At 43.4% G+C, this 23,274-nt stretch overlaps 1 protein-coding gene across 4 annotated transcripts in view; it reads right to left on the bottom strand.

The window, feature by feature from the left end:
* pard3ba (par-3 family cell polarity regulator beta a) overlaps positions 1-23,274 on the bottom strand; it is a 195,401-nt gene that overhangs the window by 32,216 nt on the left and 139,911 nt on the right. For all 4 annotated transcript variants that reach the window (XM_004552659.3, XM_004552660.3, XM_076880078.1 and 1 more), the window contains 2 exons: positions 22,722-23,012; positions 6,946-7,057 (listed from right to left, as the gene is read on the bottom strand). In XM_004552659.3, coding sequence (XP_004552716.3) covers positions 6,946-7,057; positions 22,722-23,012 — 403 coding nt within the window. The remainder of the gene's footprint in view (positions 1-6,945; positions 7,058-22,721; positions 23,013-23,274) is intronic.

Below are 23,274 nucleotides of genomic sequence, written 5' to 3'. Positions count from 1 at the left end.
TTAGTTTTTTTTCTTAACACAAAGACTATAGCAGTTAAACTGCAAGCCTGGAAAGGTTGGCAACAACCAGATATAAAGGTTAAAAGTGATACTTTCAGCTGATGCTTAACTGATGTCAGTCGATCTATGTTCACTAATTATAGTAAGCTACATTATCCCTTGCTGTATATGTGCAACGTTAATGGTTTGTTGCTCTCATAGAAAACTGTGGTTGGAATTCCAGGACGATCCCTATTAAAACTCCAAACTGACTGTTCCTGGTTCACTTTTCCACTCAAGAGCCTTTTCTTTTGTTTTGTTTTTTAAAATAAGGATCATTTTGAATAAGGAGTTGGTGAGAAAATGCTCACACAAGAGGTTTTTTTAATCTAAATTAATTTTGTGGGTTTTTTCTGGGTTGTTGGTCGGCTGGAGGCCAGCGCCACCATCAGCCTGACAGAACGACCGTGTTTACCGCTTTATTCCAAATGAAATGTTTTGATTGGCCATAAGCCAAAATGTATACGCTCTCTGTCATTTATTTTTATTTCTTCCCTTTACGCAGTGATTTTCCTCTCAGAAGGAGAACATGACAAATCATTTCCAAAACAAATCCGTGTGCTGTGGCAGGAAAACGCACTGAAATATGAATTTAGAGGAACTTCCGAGCATTAATGCATCCCTAATGGAAAATTTAGAGATGGAGTAAAGATAAAGCTCAAGGACACTACAGCAGGGCGGATGCTTGTTTAAATCTCTAACAACTAAGACCGCGCAGGCTACACTTTACACTGTCAAACCATCGTTTCTTCATTCTCCTCTTTAGCTCAAATTCTTTAGTCTTTTATGTCAATGCCTCCATGTGTCTGTCAGTTCCTCTATCCCATCTGTCTCCTCGTCGTGCCAATCCAGATCCTCCTATTAGATGTCCTATTTTTCATCCTTCCCATTTTCCCCCTAAGGAGCTTCTTTAAGCCTCTCTGACTCTGCTCTGCAGCTTTGTCATGTTCTTAGTTTTAGTTCCTTTTTGTTTTTCATAAAAATAAAAAAGTTCTCTCTTGCGCCGTCACTTCCCTGCTGCCACTCTCCTCTCCTCTCACATCCTCTCCCTCATTCATTTGCTCCCTCGGGCCTCCTTCCCCCTTGTGTGTTTAGAAGCAGGTTTCTGCAGGCCTTCATCACAGCGTCTCCAGCAGCAGGCGAACAGCGGGACGAGTGAGAGAGCGGGCCAGAGTTGTTCATGGCACAGGGTGTGCGGTAAGAGCGTGCGCTTGTCAGGTGAAAGCTGTGATGGACAGTCAGTGAGGCACAGTGGGAGCCTCCAGTAAATAAACTACACATCAGCCCACAGATACAGAACCTGCAGATACAGTTGCAAGTCTGTTAACGCAACACTTTGACAACTGCCATTGACTTTATTTCTTAGAACGAGGTGCTTTTTCTCCCCCCTAAAAGTAAGCTTTTAGATCATCTCACTGGTGAAGATCATTAGGACTATGGGCACAAAAACCACTGGGGGCTTGTGCCTGTGGGCATGAAGAGGCCCTCGCACATCACCAGCGCCTGAATGCGTGTGCGCACACATCCACGAACGAGTGTGTGCGCGCGCAAGTGTGTGTGTACGCCATCTATCACCGTGACAGGCTGGTGCGTGTTTACTTAATGATGTGGGGGTTTATTTATGAAGTGATGGCCGACGTGTGGGAGGGAGAGGGAAAAGTGAGAGAGGGGGAGAGATTGAGACAGCCTGAGGATGTGACATTAAAATATCATCAAGGTGATGGATGTCCGTGCACACAACATTAGAGAGAAGTACAAAAACAAAAAAAAGAAAAAAGCAGCTGCGCAATGGATGACAAGTCGTATCTGGACTTGTGCGAGCGTTTTTCCGTGTGTGTTTCATAATGACTCCGAGTGCGTAGTCGCGAGTGTGGTTTTCGGGGACTTCTGTGTTCATTAAGGTGTCACATGTGCTGCCGCTGTTGTTTATGATTCACAGGGTAACGAGTTGAAGATAAGATGCACGAGTTCCTGCGTACGTGTATGGGTGTGTGCGCCTCCTGTATGTGTGCCCGTGTGTCTTTGTTAGACTGGGCAAACAGGATTCTGGCACGCTGCGTTACCATTCATTTTGGCATGGTCACATACACTATAATGTACATTTCCATTATAATAAACCTGACAGAGAGAAAAAAGACACTGAGGTGAATAAGCGGTCTGGGTCAGTGCACCAGCTGTAGACTTTGTAGGACATCCAAAAAGAACCACTAGGGGGCAAACAAATAGGCCAAAAGGGAGAACGAGTGAGGACAAAAAGAGAGAACTAGACATGGACTGGCTTTTGTACTCAAACACTCAAAGTGCTTTAGACTACAAACCACTTTTCCATTCACTTAAACACTGGAGCCACCAAGCGTCTCATATTTTATCATCTGGCATTTTAAAAGTTTCCCGTAAAATGTTTTTAAATAAACCCCCATCATCTCATGTTTCATGATTTTTGTCAAAAAAGGTTTTTCCATCATGGTGTGAATTATGGCGTGTGTGCAGAGGATGTGCGCACATATAGATATGACGAAAACCGGGCGTGTTGCTGGCTGTGTGGAACAGACGGACAACCATAGCTGAGCTAATCAGAGAGTCCAGAGTGTGGAGAACTAATCCGAGCAAATCTAGAGCTGACCGATGCACTTTCACTGTTCTACTTTTATAGTAATGAATTTCTTAAAATGAGTTTCTCGTTTTGATGTAGCCAACTGTGCGGTTACATTTATAATGTCGGCAACGAGCTGCTCAAACTGTTACACAGTGAGCGCTCTGTTTTTATACCCTCTTATCATACCAGTTATCCAGCATTCATTTTTAACTAATTTAATAATGTTCTTCTTCTTCCATAAGTTTTTCATTATTCAGACGTGCTTGTGACTGTGTTGCTTGTTTATTAGCGACATGTACGACATATTTTAAATTGGAATCATCTGTAAAACCAATAAAACCCCTAAAACTGAAGATACTGAAACCAAATGCTGTGAGGTGACAGTCCTTAACAATGCATGGCAATGTCGAGCAAGAAAGAACGAGAGCAAACGAGAAGGAAACAAGATAGGAAATTGGAGGATAATCAAAGTAAAATGACTAAAATACAAGTGCAACAACCATGTCATTTACCTCCACCCTAAAACAATCAGACAAAAAGAGTGTTGAAACCAACCCAAACACACCCGAAGATCCGATCCAACATTAGGCCGCTTAAACTGAGTTGTTACACAAGCTGAAGTAGGACTTTCACAGTCTCGTGCTAGAAAGCTCAAGTCTCACCACATCACAAAACTGAATGTCACACAACACAGTCAGAGCTTTACGCCAAAATCCACTTGAATATTAGATCATTAGATTATGATGTCATCAGGGGTGTCGTAGCAACAAGCGGAGTCAACAAATTTATAAGCCCATGTGCAGCGCGGCGAGTTAAGCTGATATATTATTGCCTTTATCGAACTATAATAAACAACCATGTCAAGAGAAGTCTCTGCAACAGCTGACTGATCTTACAGAACAAAGAAGTCTAAAAAAAGAAACTTCTCGTGTACTTTTGTGGCTTAATTGGCCATCAAGACATTAAAGGGAGCCTATCATTAGCATACGGAGAAAACAGAGAGAGTGGGGACAGTGTGATTGGCATAATTACAAGTGTGACCTATCCACAGACAGGGAACATGGAGGACGGGTCAAATTAGAGACAGATAGACAGACAGGAACACAGAGGAAGCAGGGTTGGAGGAAAGAAATGAGAAAGCGACACGAAGCCCTTTTTGAAGACCAGATTTAACCGCATGGGCGTGCTCACATATACACACAAAGGCAGTGACACAGACCCGCGCGATGAACTCCACCTCTAAACCGTGCACGCTGGGAAAAACTACAATAAACAAAGACACGAATAGATATTGTAACCATAGTCTTTGATTCCTGCTTTTGTTTATGTCCGTTTAGGTTAGTGTGGTACCCAGACACACTCACACAGACACACTTATCTTCTCTTTCTAACACACACACAGCTGACAGAAGGAGATGTGTGCTCCTGGCCTTGTGCGGAGAGCTTGGAAAGCCTTTTTAACCATTCAAGGCTGCAGAAAAGGGCCGAGTATAAAAGAGCAGCGTGGCGTGGTAGAAGTGGTGGCAACTAAAAGGCTGATAAAACAAGGCCGTTGTAAGCGAGTGAGTGCCACGCTCAAGCGCTCTGTATTTATGCTCGCCCCATACCATCGAGAGAGAAAGTAAGGTAAGAAGGTGAATGTGCAGCAATATCCTAAAGGGGGAGGGGTGGGGGTTCTGAGATAGCATGGAACTGCAATAGCGGTGTATGGCAATAATGTATCAACACAGGGACACCAAATATTGATATTTTATTATTAATTATTTAGTTATTATTCCGGGAACTGAGCAGACTCATCATCTCAACCAAAAAACTACCCAACACTGGACGCGGTTAGCTTGACAAAGCTTACGCCTAATTCAGAGCAAGCTAACGGCTCAGTCACACAACTAATGATAGGACAGCGAGCTCCCTACAGCTACTGAAATAAACAAAGAAATAAAACTAAACTGGTGGCTGGACGGTGATTGTAATTTTTTTCATGTTCTGTGAACAATCGCAACTCGTGGTGACTGAATGGCTGCCCAGACTTTCAGGGTGTTGCACACTTTTGACCACAAGGTGATTGCACAGGTTGCAACCTTTCTGCAAACAGTTGCAGCCGGACTTGGAATGACTGCCATCACTCTCAGAGACGTTGTCCAAAGTTTTAAAATAATTGCAGTCAAATTTATAAATACAGACTTTGTCAATGAGAACAACTCGAGAGAACTCGACTCAGCTGGCTTTAGTAATATTACTATAGAACCGGACGGTGCTGAGTGCAAATGTAATAGCTGACATCGTATTGTGAGATGTCTGGTGATTCCCACTTCATATATCCCGATGATCACATGACATAAGGACTGCTGATCAACTTTTTTCAGCTCCCGAAAGTGAACAACACAAACACAACAGGGCTTAATTATGTCTTACACTTGTCTCATGCTGGTATTTTAAAGTGGAGGATAATTCTTTTGTTTTCTCAAAACAGTGAATTTAGATTTAGATTTAAAATAAAAGAGATTTGTACAAAATGAAACTTAAAGCGGTTACTGAGGTGTTCTCTGGAGTAGATTAAATCAAGTCCCATAAACTAATGGGAATACATTATTGTCTTTACTCGATAATTTAGTCTACTTTGGATAATCTTACATCTCTAACAGAACATTTCCATTGGCCAAACACACCGTCTCTGTGATTGTACTGAAGTTTGGTTAATTATTAAACCAAAGAGTATTATGTTAAGTTTTTCACCTTTACTGGATACTGAATTATATTACAGATTGGACGAGCGATGCAGGGGAAGAGCAGTGACTGAAGCAGAAACCCGCTCCTCTGGGGGAGGTACCTGTTTGACATGCGCTCTAACCACTCAGCCATCAAACATAACCTGTGTGCCACAAAAAGAAAAGGAGGAAAATCAGAGAGCAGAAGTTTCATGAGCAAACAGAAGCAACTTCAGTGCAAAGGAGAGGTTAAAGCAGAGTGCAGGAAATCTGTGCAAACAGCCGTACGTCTGAGTGCGAGGAAAGGGGTTTCTGATAGATCTGAACTTGAAAGAAAGAAATATAAGAACTAAGCACTCAAGCAATATACTCCATAAAAGCTTAATCGATGTCTGTGAATGTAGTTATATATCATCATGTTATGAATCAAAATATCCTGCCAATATCTTCTTTTTTTATGTTCCCACTAGAATTTCCTTGATGTTTTCCTGTGTCTATTCGCACTACGTGTGTGTGTGTGTGTGCTGGTAAGTGCAGTGTTTCATTATCAGTCTCCTCAGGGGAGAAAGCCACTGCTGGTTTCTGCTGTGGACACCGCTGTCTTCTTTTTGGGTAAAAAAAACAACAAACTGATCAGAGGTTGCACCTCATGCTTGCTGCGCTTTAATTGCATCAGAGTTTGGGTACCGACTGAGTCACGGTGATCCGAGGCAGAAACACATGCTGCATAGGGATGCGTAATGAGTGACAAAGCCCCTCGGGCCTCAGAGACAGCTACTGTGGCGTGTGTCTGAGAGTGCCTAATGAAGACTGGTTCACGGGGCTTCATTGCTCAATAGACACAGACTACAACAAGTGAGGACGTGAACGCGGCGGGAGGCCGGTTGTATCAGACGATTTTGTTGCGGCGATGCGGTCAGTAAATCCATATTTCCCAGATGCCTCTGCTTCTCTCCTCGCGTTACCTAATGAAAGCCAAATCTCGCTCAGTGGAAATGCCGTGGCGAGATTCGGCGATTCTGATTTGGATCAAAGTGTGATTTTCTGCATCTTTGGGCTCGCTATTAAAAAAATCCCTTTTTAAAATGCTTTATAAATGGCTATTGATTTCCATGGCGAGTATGCCGAGTTTGGGAGTGTACAGAGGTAAATGAAATGATTCCTCAGGCCGGATCAATACAGGTTCAGGGACATTTAGCAGTGCAGTCTGGTTGGGAGAGGCAACAATCAGGGATTTCAGGCCTTTGTAGAACAGAAAAGGGGGGGTGAGGGGTGGAGAGAAGGAAAAGCAATAGGAAACAAAAGAAAGAGATAAAGCGGAGCTAAAAGAAAGGTGGGATGGAAATGTCACCAGTCTAATAGATCTCTCCATATACCAAATGAAGAGGAAAGCGGGCAGCTCCTCGATGGCACACAGGCCCCTCAAATGTTAACAAGAAGCTGAAATCAGCCTGAGAACAACACACGGGAAAACACAGTGGTCTCTCAGGAGTGCTTTGGAAAGAAGCACACACTGACATACACTCTTCATTTCACCATCTTTTAAACTGGTGTCCAGTTTAAACCAACTACAACACCCCCAAAAAAAGCACGCACACTCACCCGGTTTGGATCATACTCCAGGATTCGGCGCCGTGCGGCGTCTAGCTCCTCGTAACCCGGGGCGGCTCGGGCTTGCGTGTACTCCCTGCGCATTCCATGGAGACGCTGATCACTGCAGAGACGAGCACAACAGGAAGGGTTAATAATCGCAAACACACACTATTATGGAGAGAAGCAACAAAAAAAAAACTAAACAAAATAAGACAAAAAATAAATAAATCTTTTTTTTAAATCTCCTTTGCAGGATGAAGAGCCGAGCATCCAACACAGGTGGGAATTCAGAAGTGAAGCAAGAAGGCAGGTGGAACATATTCAGCTTAATCTTTTGTTAAAGCCGCCGATGTTCTTTGGCTTCATGATGACAAGCCCTGACTGCACAGGAAGACTGACGGGCAAGACAGAAAATATCCACAAAGACATCAGTGCCTCTGTTGAACTTTCTTCAGCTGACAGATAAAACCGCAGCGGAGAGAAACGGAGCTGAAACATTTCACGTTTTTTGTCTTTTCACTCTGATGTCACAAAGAGCAACGAGGTGCCATCCCGGATTCAGATACAGACAAATCAACCACCCAAAAGGTGAGGCCGAACCCGACCTAGAGGTCACCAAAAGGCAAAAAACAAAAAAGAAGAATACATAGGCCCCACAAAAGTGCAAGCGACTGCCAGCGAGGAGATATGAACGAGACAGAATGGGGACAAAACTTAAAGAGAAACATCATCATGCTCACTGGACCTTAATGCCAGATAAGCCTCACACACCTGGCACTACAGAGTCGGGCGCACACAAACAAGCGTGAGGACGCGCGCACACCAAAGGCAACAGACGGTTTGCGCCTGAGCGAGCACAATCCTTCGGGATGTGCTACCAAAGTGCGACACAGTGCTGTCGTTTATCTGTGTTTACTGGCTGCAGCGGGAACGGGTATCTAATATTGACACTGATATGCAGTTCGTTTGCCATTTCTATGTCCTCGGGAGATACACGCCTTGAGAAGGTGTTCAAACTCGGGAGGGGAAAAAGAATAGGAAGAGCAACTTTCCTTCAAAACCACCCCACACATCTGTAAAACTCGAATGCCCTCAGCAGCCTCGCGAGGCCAACCTTTTTGTCCGACAAAACTCCCACGCACCCTTTATTACACGTGTGTAACGCCGTCTAATGGTCTGACCTCCAGGCAGACCATTAGACCAAACCGGAGCAAAGGAGAGAGGGAGAGTGCGCGCGAGAGGCAGAGGTTCATTAGTGAAGTACATAGATTACGTGTTTAAGTCTCTCTTGTGACCCTGCCTTTAATTAGAAAATCAGGCTGAGACGTGTGTGTGTGTGTGTGTGTGTGTGTGTGTGTGTGTGTGTGTGTACACCAAATATCTGTAATGTACAAATGGGTGATTGATCCTTATAATTTGGTATGCGGGACACACAGTGACAATGTGATTGTGCCTGGGTATACATGTCTTCAACTTAAGGGGGAGAGAAAGCCGAGTCTCTCTCTCTCACACACACACATTCTCGTTTTGATATCGCAGTGAGGACATCTAATTGACATAATGCTTTCCCTAGCCGCTTACCCTAACCCTAACCATCAAAAATGAATACCTAATCCTAACCCTCAGCCTAAAATTAACCATAACCTAACTGTAACACTGACACTAAAACCACATTTTAAGTCTCAAAAATGCCTTCAAACTCGTGACGACCGGCACTTGTGTCCTCATAAGTGATGTTTGGTCCTCACAAGTATGGTAACATTCCAATTTTTGGTCCCCACAAAGATGCCTAAACAGACACACACACACACACTCCCGTGTCAGTATGTTGGTGTGCACACTGTTGTTGTCGTTGTTCTGTGCGCGCGTGCGTCCTCTGCCAACGAGTCCCTGTCAACACTTCGGGCGCAAAACTCGATCCTAACTTGCTGCCATGAGGAAAATAACTTTCCGAAAGTTTCCGTGCTGTTATGAAACGCCAGCGCAGATGCTTCCGTTTTATGAAGATGGATATCGGAGGCGGCATTACTCCCAGTACCGCACTAATTGTTGCTTCTTCAGATTGGTTTAATGGCTGGTTTCAATGCACAGTTAATCAATACTCATCTCAGTTTCCCCCCCAAGTGTCCCACAGACAACCTTGCTATTAAGATATTCACACTTCATCTCTTGCATTTTTCTTTTTATTCACTTACTGCTAGCTTTTTAGTAGTCTTACCCTCTGCCGCCCATCACGCAAACACACAAACAAACAGACCCGTGGAGAATAAATGCACACGGCCAAGTTAAGACTTTTTTTTTTCCCTTTTCATGCCACCCCTCTTCTAGCGATCCCATTAGCCAATCCCTGGGCCCGTAATTAGCCCTGCCATTTTGATTGAGCGTGCGTGTCGCTCTCCAAATGAAACAACACTGTAATTATCTCATTATGCTGCGGCCTCCATCACTGACAACGCCAAATATTATCATATTAATGGCTGAAGACAGACGCTGATTCTGGATAAAACATTAGATGAGGGTGGATGGGTGCGGGGGGGTGCAGGAGAGGCTGGAGGTTTGCGAAGTAGCGGTTTGATGGGCTGACAATTCGAGCAGGCTGCTTTCCAAACAGTGAAAGAAGAGGTTCAGAGGGATTAATGAGTGGCTGTACACTCACGCACATTTGCTTGTCCTGTCCTATATACGTGTGTTAAAAGAGACGGACAGGTAAGCTACCCCGTTGTCATCAGCAGCTAATAACTGCTGCAGTCTGCCGGCCCGAGGCCAGAGCCATTCAGCTCAGTTGTTCTAAGCCTTAGCGAGCACAGTTTTTCTCTAATGTGACACAGGACTGTTAATGACATCAAGGCACTGAAATGAGTTACCCTCCAGTTGAGAAACAGGGCTGGCATTCCTCAGATTTGAAGTAATCTGGGAAAACCTTTTATGAACTTTTCTATTATTTATGGCTTAATTAGAGAAGCAACACTGCGACTGTGGTTATTTGAAAAGTCACTCAGCCTCGCCCATCATGTACTGTTGCCTAGCATTACTCAAATGACTTCGACTGCCTTTTTTCTTACAAAGAAAGAAAGAAAGGAAAGGAAACTGAAGAAACATTCCCAAATTAAATTTGGCCCTTGAAGCTTGAGTCCTTGTGAAGTGCTGCTCCACACCCAGTGCTCCTGCTACATTTGGATCCCATCCTGGAAGTCCTGATCTGACCACACGGACGTTTATGATTTCACAGCTGCTGTGAGCTCTCTGTGCTGCTACAACATAGACCGAATGGCAGTCTTCAGTGGAAGAGCCTGCACTCTCCTGAGGCAAGGTTCATAATAACACAACAAGCATGAATATCATTTTTCTGACATTCAAAGTGTCAGACTGTCACTGGGGAGTTCTACTGTAACATCCTAAAAGAGCAGAGAGAACATTTGGCTCACAGTGCCTTCATTCTCTTTTCTAACATGAAATTTAAATCATAGGGTCTCTGTTTAAACGGGGACTTCTATGGAGCGATCCACGAGGAACCTTAGCAGCAGTGCAAAAAATCATAAGCAGACAAAAAATGAAGAATGGTGGCCAACTTTAAGGTTGACTTTAAATTTACATAGGTACATTTGCAGAAACAATTTTCGGAACCGGGGATGGGTCCACCGAGGGCTGCGGCTTGATCCACGTAAGTCCTGGTCCATGTGGCTTGTTCAGGCTAAGCCTACTGTACCCCTAGCCACCAGGCACTCTTCCCAGATCTGGCTCCAGATTGGGGTCTCAATCCAGGTAAGGTACAGTGGGGCAAAAAAGTATTTAGTCAGCCACCGATTGTGCAAGTTCCCCCACTTAAAATGATGACAGAGGTCAGTAATTTGCACCAGAGGTACACTTCAACTGTGAGAGACAGAATGTGAAAAAAAAAATCCATGAATCCACATGGTAGGATTTGTAAAGAATTTATTCGTAAATCAGGGTGGAAAATAAGTATTTGGTCACCTCAAACAAGGAAAATCTCTGGCTCTCACAGACCTGTAACGTCTTCTGTAAGAAGCTTTTCTGTCCCCCACTCGTTACCTGTATGAATGGCACCTGTTTGAACTCATCATCTGTATAAAAGACACCTGTCCACAGCCTCAAACAGTCAGACTCCAAACTCCGCCATGGCCAAGACCAAAGAGCTTTCGAAGGACACCAGGAAAAGTATTGTAGACCTGCACCAGACTGGGAAGAGTGAATCTACAATAGGCAAGCAGCTTGGTGTGAAAAAATCAACTGTGGGAGCAATCATCAGAAAATGGAAGACATACAAGACCACTGATAATCTCCCTCGATCTGGGGCTCCACGCAAGATCTCATCCCGTGGGGTCAAAATGATCATGAGAACGGTGAGCAAAGATCCCAGAACCACACGGGGGGACCTGGTGAATGACCTGCAGAGAGCTGGGACCAAAGTAACAAAGGTCACCATCAGTAACACACTACAACGGCAGGGAATCAAATCCCGCAGTGCCAGACGTGTTCCGCTGCTGAAGCCAGTGCATGTCCAGGCCCGTCTGAAGTTTGCCAGAGAGCACATGGATGATACAGCAGAGGATTGGGAGAATGTCATGTGGTCAGATGAAACCAAAGTAGAACTTTTTGGTATAAACTCAACTCGTCGTGTTTGGAGGAAGAAGAATACTGAGTTGCATCCCAAGAACACCATACCTACTGTGAAGCATGGGGGTGGAAACATCATGCTATGGGGCTGTTTTTCTGCCAAGGGCACAGGACGACTGATCCGTGTTAAGGACAGAATGAATGGGGCCATGTATCGTGAGATTTTGAGCCAAAACCTCCTTCCATCAGTGAGAACTTTGAAGATGAAACGAGGCTGGGTCTTCCAACATGACAATGATCCAAAACACACCGCCCGGGCAACAAAGGAGTGGCTCCGTAAGAAGCATTTGAAAGTCCTGGAGTGGCCTAGCCAGTCTCCAGACCTCAACCCCATAGAAAATCTGTGGCGGGAGTTGAAAGTCCGTGTTGCTCGGCGACAGCCCCAAAACATCACTGCTCTCGAGAAGATCTGCATGGAGGAATGGGCCAAAATACCAGCTACTGTGTGTGCAAACCTGGTAAAGACCTATAGTAAACGTTTGACCTCTGTTATTGCCAACAAAGGTTATGTTACAAAGTATTGAGTTGTATTTTTGTTATTGACCAAATACTTATTTTCCACCCTGATTTACGAATAAATTCTTTACAAATCCTACCATGTGGATTCATGGATTTTTTTTTCACATTCTGTCTCTCACAGTTGAAGTGTACCTCTGGTGCAAATTACTGACCTCTGTCATCATTTTAAGTGGGGGAACTTGCACAATCGGTGGCTGACTAAATACTTTTTTGCCCCACTGTAACAAAAGCCCATGATCATCTACTTCACAGGACTCCTCTTTCTGAAAGCTCTGTCATTTGGAAGGGGCCCAGTAGACCTGCTACTCCTACACATTAGAAGAAGGCAGTTGTGGTGGTTTGGGCACCACGATGCCTCCTGATTGCCTCCAAGGGGAGCTTCAACTGCTAGGAGACCCCGCACCAGAGCCAGGATACACTGGAGAGATTATGTGAACACCTTGATGGTCTCTAGAAAAAGTGGGGGAGGTGGTAAAAAAGAAAGGAGGTGTGGGCATTCTTGTTTAAACTGCTGGTCCCATGACCCACACCCAGAAAAGTGGCAGAAATAAGTCGGTTGGTTGGTTGGTTGGGATTCTGCAGAACTTTCTGAGTGCAAATACACATCAAATGGCTTTCTCTGTCAGAGAAATACACACAGAGGGTGTATTGAGTGGTTGAGACTATTGTTGTGTTCTCATGTTTCTTTAGTTAGCGAGTATTGTGTAATGAAAAATAAAAACAGGTGAATGACTGGTTTAAAACAAAGACACGGGTTCTCATTATGTGAGGAACCAGAGTTTTGTAGTGATTTTCTGCCATTTGTACATTAATGTTCAGTCTAAGTGACCGACATGTAAAGACTTTATGGATTTATTGCTTTGTTGCAGTCTAAAGTGTTATTTTGCCATATCAACTCAAGTACAGAAAATTGACATCATTTAAGTTACGTCTCGTTCAAATACTTTATCCCATGCATACTTCACAGTACCTGACTACACAGACTGATCTAACAGTGCTGTGAGAAGGAAAACTGGAGGAGGACGGAGATGGAGAGTGGAGAGGGAGAAGATGAGACAGTAGCAGGAAATGAAAGCTGCGTCAGACGACAGAATGAGAGCAGAAGTAAACAGCAACATAAAGACTGAGATGGCAACTTGGAAAAGGAGTAAAAGCACGAACAGGGGGACTAGGCCGAGAGAACAGAAGCACCGGTGATAGGAAAGCAAGCGGGAGAAAATGTGTGAGAAAAGCAACTATCCTGTGGTGTTAGCCAGTGTGAGGGCAGACTAATTAGGAAGTGTGCACTGCCGCCGGCTGGTTTGGCGACTTCTTCTTGCAGGGGCCAGCTGATTTTAACACAACGCACTGGGGGAAAAGAGCTCAGACGGGCAGGCTTTTCTTTGCTGCTTGCATGCTGGAGGTAAGCACACTTCAAAGTGCATGATCAATGTTTGGCTTCCTGGTGAAATATTGGAAACAGACTCAGACAGAAACTCATTGGTGCTCCAAACTAAAAGCAACGGAAAAACAGAGTTTTTTCCTCCTTTTACTTTTGCCCTAAAGAACCACAACCAATGGAACACATTCATTTTCTATCAGTTACACTGATTCTTACTGAAACCTGAAACTGAGTACTAATACATACAAGAGTAACTCAGACTGTTTTTTTTTTTAACCCATAATGAAGTTGATATGCTAAGAAAGATGCTAACAATCAATCTCTACACCCACCCACTTTCAACTGTCCAGGATGTCTGAGCGCCAGTAAAAAGCTCTCTCTTCTGTGAAGATAGCTCTGATACAGATGTAATCTTGCTAGCATTTTCAGGTCAGCCTCAGGGTCTCCTCTGGGCTGGTTCTGCCAAAAAACATCTCACCTATGAGGCATCCAGGAGGCATCTTAGTCGGTTCGCCTAACCAGTTCAAATGACCCTGCTTTAGTCCCAGCCCCACACCAGTGGGTTAAGTCCTCACCCAAAGGAGAACACAGACACACTTGGGAGAAAGCTAATTTGCTTCCATGATCTTATTCTTTACCCACGACACCTCTATTTGGACAGGCATGGAGACAGCGGAGGTCAAAGGCCGTGGCAGTCTAGTCTAGTGCTAAGGCTCTTCAAGAATTCAGTAATTCAGCACCGGTTATTGTTTTTTAATATCTTGACGTTATAAATATACAAATAAAATTAAATAAGGTGGAGAAGAAGATGCTTTTGGTTACACTGATCACAGCTCAGCCTATGCATACATGTCAAAAGCCAACAATGCCCCCCTGCCAAAAACAAAAAAAAACAAAAAGGTTTTCGGAAGTCCAAATTAATTCGATGACCCCCAGCATCCTGCTCAACAAACACATTACTCACCATGCATCTGTTTTCTGTTGTTAGACAAGCGCGTGGTAATGATAACAATAAATTGATTAACTGACAATCTGAAACTAGCCTCCAGTAAAACAGGCTGCTTACTCTATGACTGACCACAGAGAACAGAGCAACGGGAAACATTTTAACAGCTTAGATCAGGGGTGGGCAATCTCAGTCCACGAGGGCCGGTGTCCCTGCAGGTTTTAGATCTCACCTTGGGTCAACACACCTGAATCACATGATTAGTTCGTTACCAGGCCTCTGGAGAACTTCAGGACATGTTGAGGAGCTAATTTAGCCATTTACATCAGCTGTGTTGGTTCGAGGACACATCTAAAACCTGCAGGGACACCGGCCCTCGTGGACTGAGATTGCCCACCCCTGACTTGGGTAGATCACAAATAAAAAAGACACAAAGGTCTTAATATGGAGTACACACTAATGAAGTGTTGTTTTCAACTAGAAGTCTACTTCAGGCAGATGCTGTCGGGTGGCTAAAATCCTCGGCAGAACACAAGAAGTTGCATTTTTCTGCTTCTGTTTTCTGCTGTACAGAAAAGGTAAATTTCAGCATTTGTCTTAATGAGCAGTCTCATTATATAAAGTCTGCTTTGCACCTCTTTAACGCTGCTTCCGCCTGTAGCAGAATAAAACTGCTTCCTCTATCGGACCAATATTCAGAGTGTGCAAGGAAACCAGTGCTATTCATGGCATTGCTAAAAAAAAAAAAAAAAAAAGACGTAACATTTCTATATCCAACAGCGCGTGTAGCACTTTTCCTAAAATATTTCAACAATTACTCATGCTTGTCTGGAGTGATTTGAGCATTCCAGTTTGCCACAGTGTCAGGTAAACCTAGAGGCATGTAATCCTCATGCCACTGCTCCAACCACGGCAGCAACGCGCCGTTTACTTAGCCTCGTCTCCCCGTTCTTAGCACAGTGTCGCAATTTACGACACAACCCCTCACGAGCCTTCACATCTCTGCTCTTTGGCCTCCTGTTCTTTCTCACTCCTCTTTCATCTCATCTTTCTTGCTCCAGCTACAAAGACTGCCTCCTGGCTAATAAAATTTGACAAGCATAGCCAACCTTTTTTCTCCACAGGTCAGCTTCTAGCACAGCTCTAATCGAATGCGACGCTCATCAGCGTACACACCTGCCATCGGAGGTCTAATGAAAATGTCCGACAGCGAATTAGGGAGACAGTGCTGGAAGTCCACCGCTGAGGGGCCTTGACAGGAAGTTGAGGGGAGTGGGCACCGGCATGTCTCAGATGACAACGAAGCATTTATATATATACACACCAACCTCCAAAATCAACTAGATAAATTAGCTTAAGGATTTCATATTTCTTTATAAATCATATTTTTGGGAAGTATCATTAAAACTGAGAGGTTTTAATAAGAATTTCACATGCAACAACTTAAAAAGGAACTACTTTGTAGGAGCAGAAGGTCTAAAAAGTCAGAAGCAGGCCTGTTTGCGCTTCAACTTACAGAAACACAAACGCAATAAACGAACTTACACCTGTGATTTTGTGTGGATAAAACCCACTGGACCACACACAGAAATGTTGCTAGGTTACGCTGGGCTTTCTCACAGAAATATTACATGTGGGTGGCTGTGTGTGTGCGTCTATTTCTGACTGTGTGTGTGCGTTTATGTGTGTGAATAAAAGGCACAGAGGTTCCAACCTCATGACCAGCAACACGTGTTTTAACAGATGTGCAGACTTACCCAAAAAAATGAGAAAGAAAAGCAGTTATGAAAGCGCATGTGCGCCTTTTGTATGTACTATATGATCTCAGTGACGCTGCTACTGTATTTAAAGGAAAACTCTTGTCCATTACCACAACTCTAGATCACAAAAAGGAAAACTGCTTAAACGCACAATACCTCTTTAGTTCATACTGAAAACGACAACACAGGTGACTGAAGCCGTTTACAGAGATGAGATTTGTAGCATTGTTTGTAACATTTAAGGCTAAAACGAGGCCCTAACAGTAGCAGTTCAGCTTATTGGTGCGGCCCTCCACAACAGTCCCAGTTGGGAAAGTTAATTGTTCTCTCCTGTAAGTAACAAACACGATTTCATCCAGACGTGGGTCACGTTTACTTTAAAGCTCGTCCCTGTTTCATTCAACATTACCACAACACTCACGGAAGAGACACAAAACACTTGATGTGACACACAATCTCACCCCGGCAGCTGTGTATTGATAGTTGCTTTGCTAATTAAAGCTGCCACATCCTATTAGGAGTTAAGGGGGAGGCATCTATTCACGCTTTCATGGAATTCAGTAACAAGGTATGGTTTAATTATTAACCTGTAGATTATGAATGACACATCTTAAGTGACGGACACATTTGTTATTAGCTGTTAGATCCTTATTGATCTCGTCTCCGTACCGCTGCTTTCATAGGCTTTGGAAACGTTTGCGAATCTTTCTACTGTCTGTTGCTGCAGGTATGTGATAACCTGAAAACAAACAGCTAGATCTCTCTATAGCTACTAGTTTTGTCATAGTTCAGATTCGATTGATAACCTTCCCAAAGGAGGTTATGTTTTTGGTGGCATTCGCGCAGGGGCGTGATTTCCAGGGGGATTATGCCCCCCTCCCAATAATCAGACCCAACCAACATAACCCCCTCAATAAAATTATGAATTATCTTACATAAATAGGCTGTTGATTTTCTTTACTCATTTCAGTTATTACTGAATAATAACTAGGGCGATCGTGGCTCAAGAGTTGGGAGTTCGCCTTGTAATCGGAAGGTTGCCGGTTCGAGCCCCGGTCGTTGTGTCCTTGGGCAAGACACTTCACCCGTTGCCTACTGGTGGTGGTCAGAGGGCCCGGTGGCGCCAGTGTCCGGCAGCCTCGCCTCTGTCAGTGCGCCCCAGGGCAGCTGTGGCTACAATGTAGCTGCCATCACCAGTGTGTGAATGTGTGTGTGAATGGGTGGATGACTGGATGTGTAAAGCGCTTTGGGGTCCTTAGGGGCTAGTAAAGCGCTATACAAATAAAGGCCATTTACCATTTACCATTCAGTTATTACCAGCAAAATAGTTGCATGTTTAATCATGATGTGTTCGCGTGTTTGTAAACACAGTAGCTCAAAAAGTTTTGAATGGATTCTGATAAAAGTTTGTAGATCTGAGGTCATGATAACAATCCAGTAACATTTAGCTTACATCAACCATGGTCTTAAGGTCAACTCAATGATTTATCAGTAAAAACCATGCAACATAAAAACATTTGAACATATCCAAGTTTTTTGGGGGGGAAACAAAATAAACTGGTGATCAAAAAGTTTTCACTGGATATTTTTCACGAAACGTTTTTTTTTTTCTAAACGTATTAAACAATGAAATAAAAGTTATTAGATTCATTTAACTAAAAAAATATGGGTTTCAACAGAGCTAATAACAAAAGCCTGCACTTCGCACTTGCTTTTTACTGCACTGTGAACTTCTTAAAGTACTTTTAAAAAGAACAATACTGTTCCCTTAAAAGCCCGGAGAGTGAGCCGTCTTTGCACTCTTGGATGACAGACGGTCATCATGACAGTAGAGACGTAACCATAAAGTTGCATTATATAAACATTTGAGGCTGTAATAGCTTCTGTACCAGGGCTTTGTAAAACAAGGCTGGTGTTTTGTGATTTTTGAGAAGTCAGTCTGTTGTTTTTACTGTATGTTCTGTGTGATGTCTGGGTTAAAATAAGGAAACGCTCCTTATTGGTCCCGTGTGTAAAACAAACAAACCGAGCCCTTTTCCCCCCATAAAGGAGCGACTTTAAAAAATTAATCAGATAACCCCTGTGACACATACTGAAGTGGAAGCGGGCATTTCACGCTAAAAGTTTTTATCGCAGTTCTAATCATGCACTGATGTCAACGTGATGAGGGTGTCATCACACACAAAGTATCATAGATAGCTTTAAATATACTGTAGCTTCAACTTTGACATGCAGCCCTGCAGTTACTCAAACAGGAGGAAAGAGTGAATGTATCTGCAGATGATTTACATTTCATAGGGTAAATTAATGATGGCCATCGACCTGTGTCGCATGTCATTCCCGCTCCCATCCTCCTTATTGCCTGGAACGGCCATTGTTGGTCACTATCTGTCACATAAATGAGAAAAATGAAGCACTATGACAGCGGGCAGACGAGTAGCAGCCAGACTTCCAGTAGTCCTCATCCCGTACTTGTTATTAAGTTCATTCTTTATTTTGATATCCTGATTGACTTCCTAATAGTACAATGACATACGACAGCTTGCCAACATTGTCTCATTATTACTGATCACTAATACAATAAATAAGGCGAAAAAATGAACGAGGGGTTTACCTTGTAGGATGGAGATGAATTAATTGAATTATTATGAACATGTGCAGTATGGCTGTCCTCTAACTACATTATTAGACATTTATTTGTATCCCTTTGTCTCTACAGACACCTTCTCACACAGAGTTAACAAGCCAAAGAAGACTCCTCTCATCCATCATGTTAATGCTAAAGTCTAATATACATTAGGAGCAAAACAGAGAAGCGAGAATGGATATGTGACGCACCGAGTGTGAGAGAAACTGAGGGAGAAAGAGTAGAGGGAGAAAACAGGCTGGTAATGAAGTACCCACCACTAGTGGATAAGAGCTAAAGTGGTCTAACAGATCTGTCAGGCTGCTAGACTGTGGCTAATTATCCCTCCTCCTCTTTTGTCTGCGTCCTCTCCTCTGTCACTTCTTCTCTCTCGAATTTACTCTGCCCGGCGTGTTTTTCTCTCCACTTTGGCTCCGTCGTTTTCTCCCCTCTTTCCCTGCTTTTTCTCGTCTCTCTCTCCCTCCGTCTGTCCCATCTTCCCATTTCCCATCTGTCTCCCCTTCCATGTCCAATCCCTTTCTCTTTCTCTCTCTTTTTTTCTTCCCTGGATGAGATTGGGTGTCTGGGGCTTAGTTTTTGATTTGCAAGTCAATCGTAATTTTCTGTCAGAGAGTTTAAGTTGAGGGAAGTTTTTAATATGGCCTGTATTATTTCATACGGGAAATGATAAATTTGCATTAGAATCCTCTTTAGAGTTTCTCCTTTTTTTCCTCTCTCAAATACAAAAAGCAGCTGAAAGTTACGGTTCTCAAAACTGCAGCGGTAATAATATATAATATGGAACGAATGACAACATTGATAAGCAGTGCATTTCTGAAAGCATGGGCCCTTTGTTAGACAAACAATGAGGGGCTCTGACATCCAAATATTACAGCAAAGGACACGTTTTACTCAAATTAAAGTACATTTTATTATTAAACTACTTTAAATGCCTCTCAAAACACTGCGACTTGCACAATTCCTATTTTTGCGCATAGATATAGATCCATTCATGTTGGAAAAATAAAATGTTTTAGGATATCAATTGGATTGGCACATAAACCAAGCTCCAGCACTGCAATAATATAAAATTCAATGACTGTGAGCTTAGAGTGACGCTTAGCATCTCAGACAGGCAGGTTTTAATGGGCAAACTTGACTGAACTCATGTAGAAGTGTATGAGATAGATATTAGATAGACCTAATGAGACGTGAGCCATTGGTTTGTGAAGCCCGACTCTGAAGGCTCGGTGTTAGCATTTTGGCAAGCCAATTTGGATTTTTGGTGCCAAATCTGACCACAATTGGATAAGAATGTTGAGTGGTAGCTAATGCAAGGTGCATCCATAGGCTGTATGGGAGCACTAACTTCTTGGATGGCCTGGTAATAAAATTAAAAGCAGAGTTAGCCATATTATATGCCAGACAATTGCATTAAAAATCCCCCCGAAAAAACGGCACGTCGTCAAGAAGTCCAGTGCAGCGACTCAAATTAACAGAGGTGAAGCCCCAGCAGACAGCTACCAGCTACAGCCGCCTCGTGTCCACATAAATCTGACTTTAAGCATTCATCAAGTTTAAACAGTTTTTGTAAGCATGCCTTTTTTTCCCACTGTAAAGTTGGACATTTTAACATGCGAGTCTATAGAGATTGACTTGCTTTTGGTGATCTCAAGAGACTGTAGATCAAATGTTCAAGCTGTTATAATGACCTATAGTTAACGCTTCAAGTAGAAGTACAGTGCATTACTGGTGTCAACCTCACATGGTTAAAAGAAAGAAAGAAAAAACACGTAGTGTTTGAATTATCACAGTATTCATCATATGGCACCCATGGCCTCCTCAAACTGTCTCTAGTAATTCTGGTTGTATTTGTTTTGCATGTATGTCAAGAGGTGTCCGATCCAGATTGCATGATTTTAGTGCCAAGCATGAACAGACAAGGATACAGCTGGTGACTTGAAATTGAAATAACATTAAATTGAATAGAGGGCTCAGAAGAGGCAACCTTATGCTTTCAGGGAAGTGTACCGCTGCACCTGGACCCTGTGTTTGTGCGCGTCACTAGGCATGTAATCTTTCTAAATATGAATAATGTTGAATTTTTAGACAAGAGACATGATTTTTGGTACCATAAGCTTTCTGGTTCCCAAGCCAGTGTACTCCTAGTGCAAATTCCAAGCCCAGATAAATGGAGAGGGTAGAGTCACGAAGAGCATCCGGCATTAAATCTTTACAAAACATGTGGATCATGAGTAAGATTGCTATACTGTATTAGTTGGGGTCTGGGTTAACAATGACTGCGATCGATGCTGTTGAGCTGGAGGGTACCAGTGGAAACTGTGCTAGCGTTGGCTGAGGAAAAGCCGGAGCAGAGGAAGCAAGGGATAGGATTAGAAGGGAGATGAACCATGTGGCATTATTTGCCTCCTTTTAGCGCAGCAGCTGAAAACAGGAATACGGAAACAGTGTAACACTTTAAAATAAAGCCAACAACTAAGGGCATGAAAAAAGAAATGATTACACTGAAAATAACTAAGTAATTTAGCAGAAAAACAAAAGATATTGTCCCATCTTACATTATATGCTGTACTTTTTTAGGCAAGTGGTGTAATATGGGGTGAATGAAGGTCACTGAGGGTTTGGTTTTTTTTAGGTTTCAGGGTTTTAAAAAACATTTGTTTAATATTTGTTATGTTGATGTGTATGATGGATATTCAATTATTCCATTTTATCAATATAAATGTGATACCGACGGGCGATCGTGGCTCAAGAGTTGGGAGTTCGCCTTGTAATCGGAAGGTTGCCGGTTCGAGCCCCGGCTCAGACAGTCTCGCTTGTTGTGTCCTTGGACAAGACACTTCACCTACCGCCTACTGGTGATGGCCAGAGGGGCCGATGGCGCGATATGGCAGCCTCGCTTCTGTCAGTGCGCCCCAGGGCAGCTGTGGCTACAATGTAGCTGCCTCCACCAGTGTGTGAATGTGAGTGAATGAATAGTGGAATTGTAACGCGCTTTGAGGGCCCCGAAAAGCACTATATAAATGCAATCCATTATTATTATTATTACTTTCCTGGAAAATAGCTGTTTTTATGGAAAATTACCAAGAAATCTTTTCTGGTAGAAAACCCAGAATTTAGGCACTACTTCAAATTAATTAATCACTACTTGAATTATCATCATTTTGTTTCCTGTAAACATGTGACTTTTTTTTGCTTTATTCTAGTGTATCTACCTTTTAAGAATTTGTAAGTAAATATAATTACATTGTGTACACTGAATTACCGAGGAATTACGCCCTTTGTCGTATTATAAAGTGTTACTAAAAACAGCTGCCAGTGGGGGGAAAAGCCCCCAAAATACTGGCAGCTGCTCCCCAGACGCTAACCAGCAAGTTCCCAAACAGATAAGAGCGTGGCTGGGAGCAAGAGAAGCATAATCTCGACACCCATTTAACTCTTAGCAAACATTTTAGAAGGAAAATATGTTGAAACCATCCGTGGCAGTAAAAGGTGACGTATCAATTGATTGTAGCCAGCTGTCCTAACAGTCACAGAAAAATGATATTGCATACGTTTTAAAGATTATGAAAGGTCAAATCTATAGAAAAGACAACAGAGAATGAAATGCATGCTGTTACTGTGTAACCATGCCTTCATGTTTTATGCATGTCTCAGTTTAGCAGATCGTGAATGTAGATTTGTGTAAATATTCTCTCACTTACGCCAATCAAACCATGGCCAGTGACCTTGTGTGACTCCACCTGTACACTGAAATCGCAACTCGGTGCAGAAGCACAGGTGCAAATGCCAAACATGCATTTAAAACACAGAGATGTGTAATATCGTACTTGCGAGCTCAAATTAAGAGAACATTTTATTTAAATCTAGCACTTTTCCACCGTGTCCCTCTCTCACCTGTCTGCCTGATTCTGCTGCTGGGTCTGTGAAGCAGGCGGAGCTCTGGACTTGTTCACCTTGGCGTAGAGCCCGTCGATGTCCTCGAAGGGCGCCTGCTGCGGGCCGGACACCCCGGCTGGTACTGCGGGGGAGGGCGTACGGCTGATGTACGACTGCGGCGAGGGCGGCTGGCGGAAGTTGTTGATGCGAGCGTAGTTTGGGTCGCTGTCATCGTCCTCCACGTCAGGGAGGGAGGACGGGTCAGGGGTGGCGAGGCCGGATTGGACCTCGGCGTAACGCGGGTCGAAGCTGTAAGCAAGGAGGAGAGGCGTTACACAGGAGCACAGGCGCAGCAAAAATACACGTTTTACACATTTTCCCTGTGATTCTTCGTCTGTGACAGACATTCGGCTGAGCAGTTGTTATGGAGGAGCAGGTGGGCACATCAGAGCTGTCAGGTAAGATGCCAATCGCAGCACTTTACTACTGTGACAAATGCTGGTCTATTATTATTCTACTGTACATGTTGTAAGCCGCTCTGTTATCACACCCTCGACTGTGAAATAATAAT

This window comes from Maylandia zebra, linkage group LG23 (genome assembly GCF_041146795.1).
Source record: "Maylandia zebra isolate NMK-2024a linkage group LG23, Mzebra_GT3a, whole genome shotgun sequence".
Lineage (NCBI taxonomy): Eukaryota > Metazoa > Chordata > Actinopteri > Cichliformes > Cichlidae > Maylandia > Maylandia zebra.
Note: the sequence above shows the minus strand (reverse complement) of the source record. Positions and strands in the feature narration are given on the sequence as shown.